Source organism: Chaetura pelagica, unplaced genomic scaffold (genome assembly GCF_000747805.2).
Source record: "Chaetura pelagica isolate M959 unplaced genomic scaffold, ChaPel_1.0 scaffold698, whole genome shotgun sequence".
NCBI lineage: Eukaryota > Metazoa > Chordata > Aves > Apodiformes > Apodidae > Chaetura > Chaetura pelagica.
In genome coordinates this window covers 616,978-620,794 of record NW_009954236.1, presented here as the reverse complement: position 1 = coordinate 620,794, position 3,817 = coordinate 616,978, and the positions used below count along the sequence as shown (strand labels likewise).

At 54.8% G+C, this 3,817-nt stretch overlaps 1 protein-coding gene across 1 annotated transcript in view; it reads left to right on the top strand.

Moving 5' to 3' along the window:
• LOC104394143 (G patch domain-containing protein 3-like) overlaps positions 1–2,361 on the top strand; it is a 12,032-nt gene extending 9,671 nt beyond the window's left edge. The window contains exons 5-8 of the mRNA XM_010003697.1: positions 222–281; positions 542–663; positions 1,303–1,430; positions 2,142–2,361. Of these exons, the coding sequence (XP_010001999.1) occupies positions 222–281; positions 542–663; positions 1,303–1,430; positions 2,142–2,361 (530 nt within the window). The remainder of the gene's footprint in view (positions 1–221; positions 282–541; positions 664–1,302; positions 1,431–2,141) is intronic.
• The last annotated feature ends 1,456 nt before the right edge of the window (positions 2,362–3,817 follow it).

The window sequence follows — 3,817 nt, the reverse complement described above, 5'->3', positions numbered from 1 at the left end:
AGCAGGAATACACTTTTTAAACCTTCCACCACAAAACCTGCAGGGCTTCAACCTACCTTGTCTTCCTGACAGCCTGTTTTGGAAGTTGAGGGGTTTGGGGGGGTCTCCCAATACCTTTTCCATCCCATTTTGTCAGAGGAACCAGGGAACTGGGGCACCACGAACATCTCTTCTGGAGCACATTTCAGAAGCATCACCAAACTCTTCCCTTCTCTTGGCAGACTTTGATGAGCAGACAGCAGATGACTGGGATGTGGACATGAGCATCTACTATGACAAAGGTATCTGAGCTGAAACCCTTCAGAAACCCAGGGAGGTTGAGAAGTTCTGAGCCTGCAGAATTCCTGCAGTGGGGAACTCTTTGGCTCCCTCATCCTTTGAAAGCTTCAGGAAGCTTGAAACAACGTTTTTCTTGTCTGGCAGAGAGAGGTGCCAAAAGGAACAGGTTCTGCCTCCTTGTTGCTTGGTGCTCTGGGGGAAATGACTTTCCTGAGCTGTGCTGCTCTGACTCTTGGGGTGGTTTGTTTTTTTTTTTCCCTAGATGGAGGTGATAAGGATGCTCGGGATTCAGTCCAGATGTGGCTGGAACGGAGGCTCCGGGATGGGCTGGAGGAGGGATCGGCCCGGGGGCCGCAGGTCGGGAGCTTTGAGAGACACACCAAGGTGAGAGCTGGGAGGGATCATGGAATCATGGGGTGGTTTGGGTGGGAAGGGACCTTCAAGATCAGCCAGTCCCAACCCCCTGCATGGGCAGGGACACCTCCCACCAGCCGAGGCTGCTCCAAGCCCCATCCAACCTGCCCTTCAACACTGCCAGGGATGGGGCAGCCACAGCTTCCCTGGGCAACCTGGGCCAGGCTCTCACCACCCTCACACCCAACAATTTCTTCCTCATCTCCAACCTCAACCTCCCCTCTTCCAGTTTTAATCCATCCCCCCTTGTCCTCTCCCTCCCTGCCCTTGTCCCAAGACCCTCCCCAGCTTTCCTGGAGCCCCTTCAGGCCCTGGAAGGTGCTCGAAGGTCTCCCTGGAGCCTTCTCTTCTCCAGGCTGAACACCTCAACTCTCCCAGCCTGTCTCCAGAGCAGAGCTGCTCCAGCCCTTGGATCATCTCTGTGGCCTCTGGATCTTTCCAACAGCTCCATGTCTTTCCTCTCCTGAGGGCTCCAGAGCTGTACACATTTGGGTGAAGGGGAAGGCTGTGGTGATACTCAGAGGATGTGGGCTGGGGGGGAGGAGGGCTCTGGGAAGATGAGGATGGGCTTTTTCCAGCTATGTGATGTTTTTTTTCCCCCTCTCCCAGGGCTTTGGCAGGAAGGTACTGGAGCAGCAGGGCTGGATGGAGGGGCTGGGACTGGGGAGCAGCAACTCTGGAATGACTGAAGCTCTGGACAACGAGGGGCAAAACCCCAGATGCAAGAGGGGCCTGGGGTGAGTAACCATCCCTGCCCTGCCAGCTCCACTTGAAAGCTCCTGCCTGGGCTCTCTGGGAGGGTGGAGTGGCCACAAAAGGAGCAGTGGGAAGCAGTCAAGGTGTCCCAGGGATCTGCCTTTGTCCATGCAGTATGTGGCATGGCTACAGCAATCCAGAGCTGGACACACTGCTCTTCCCAACCATCCAGCTCTCCTTAGGGAAGGTTGTGGTGGTAGAGTAGGAAACTTGCAGGTTCACCCAGCACACAAACCAGGAGAGCTGTGCTGGAGCATTGAGGGTCTCCTCTGCTATGGAATTCTGGTGGGGAAAGCCCAAGGAGCTGTGCACCTCACCCCAACCTCCTCTGTGGGATTTCAGGAGGCTTTGTGTAGTGCTGAGGTTCAGTCTGAGGACTGGGAATCATGGAATCATGGGATGGTTTGGGTTGGAAGGGACCTTAAAGATCATCCAGTCCCAACCCCTGCACAGGCAGGGACACCTCCCACCAGCCCAGGTTGCTCCAAGCCCCATCCAACCTGCCCTTCAACACTGCCAGGGATGGGGCAGCCACAGCTTCCCTGGGCAAGTCTCACCTCCTGTTCTAGAGCCATTTCTCAGCCAGGAATGGGACAAGAATCCTTATGGCAACTGAAGGAAACGAGCTGGGAAGCACCGGGAACCTGACGCCTTCACCGGGGTCAAACCCAATGTTTCCCCCTTCCCTCCAGGTACCATGGGGAGAAACTCCCAACTTTCAGCAAGGTGAAGAAGCCCCGTCGGGATGGTCCCATCATCATCTCCACCATCTATGATGACCCTGACCCCAAGGACAGTGGTGACCAGCTGCTCAGGCGCCAGCCCCCCACGGCCATCAAGCACAGGCAGGACGTGGCCTTTGTCCGAGCCTCCCGGGGAACTCTGCAGAGCTCCAGTGCCCTGTCACACTGAAACTTGTCACCAAGGGGGTTCTGCTCCTGGAAAACACAGGCTGGCTCCTGGTTTCAAGGTGCAGATATTTATTTTTGGAAGGAAAAGAGATTTGTAACCAAAAAATGCCTCTGTGGGGTGTGTTTTTATCTGTGATCGAGCGGTGGAAATGGGGGGGAAATAGGTCCTGGTGAGGCCACGTCTGGAAAACTTGAGTCCAGTTTTGGGCTCACTGGTTCATGAAGGACAGGGAACTACTGGAGAGAGTCCAGAGGTGCTGAGGGGATGGGAGCATCTGTGAGGAGAGGCTGGGAGCCTGGAGAAGAGAAGACTCAGGGGGGATCCCAATCCTAGAGTGCCAGGTTGGAAGGGCCCTCGAGGATCATCTGGTCCAACCTCTCTGGGTACTACTCTAGTTTATATGAGGTGGTCCAACACCCTGTCCAGCTGAGACTTAAAATTGTCCAATATGAGGGAATCCAGCACTTCCCTTGGGAGATGATTCCACTGTTTGATTGTCCTCGTGGTGACAAATTTACCTCTTGTGTCCAACTGGATTCTCCCCAGGAGTGCTCCTGGAAAACACAGGCTGGCTCCTGGTTTCAAGGTGCAGATATTTATTTTTGGAAGGAAAAGAGATTTGTAACAAAAAAATGCCTCTGTGGGGTTTGTTTTTATCTGTGATCGAGCAGTGGAAATGGGGGGGAAATAGGTCCTGGTGAGGCCACGTCTGGAAAACTTGAGTCCAGTTTTGGGCTCACTGGTTCATGAAGGACAGGGAACTACTGGAGAGAGTCCAGAGGTGCTGAGGGGATGGGAGCATCTGTGAGGAGAGGCTGGGAGCCTGGAGAAGAGAAGACTCAGGGGGGATCCCAATCCTAGAGTGCCAGGTTGGAAGGGCCCTCGAGGATCATCTGGTCCAACCTCTCTGGGTACTACTCTAGTTTATATGAGGTGGTCCAACACCCTGTCCAGCTGAGACTTAAAATTGTCCAATATGAGGGAATCCACCACTTGCCTTGGGAGATGATTCCACTGTTTGATTGTCCTCGTGGTGACAAATTTACCTCTTGTGTCCAACTGGATTCTCCCCAGGAGTAACTTGTGCCCATCACCCCTTCTCCTTTCTGTCAGTGCTGGTCAAAATCTATAGGGGGTGTCAGGAGGATGGGACCAGGCTCTGCTCAGGGGTGGCAAGCCTAAAAAAAAAGCTGCCTGAGAGACCCAGGGAAGGATGAGTAGAGGCAGGACCAGGCTGTGGTGAGGCCACGTCTGGAAAGCTGAGTCCAAGTTGGAGCTCTGGCTCCAATTTTTGGGTAACTGCCCTGGTACCATCTCATACTGGTCTTTGCTAGACACAAGTGCCGGGGCCGGGACTCGAACCCGGGACCCAGACCCCGATTTTTGGGGTCCGCGTTCAGTCCCGGCTTTAGAGGAGCGGCGGGGGTGCTCCCGGCCCCGACGGGGGCCCGGGGGG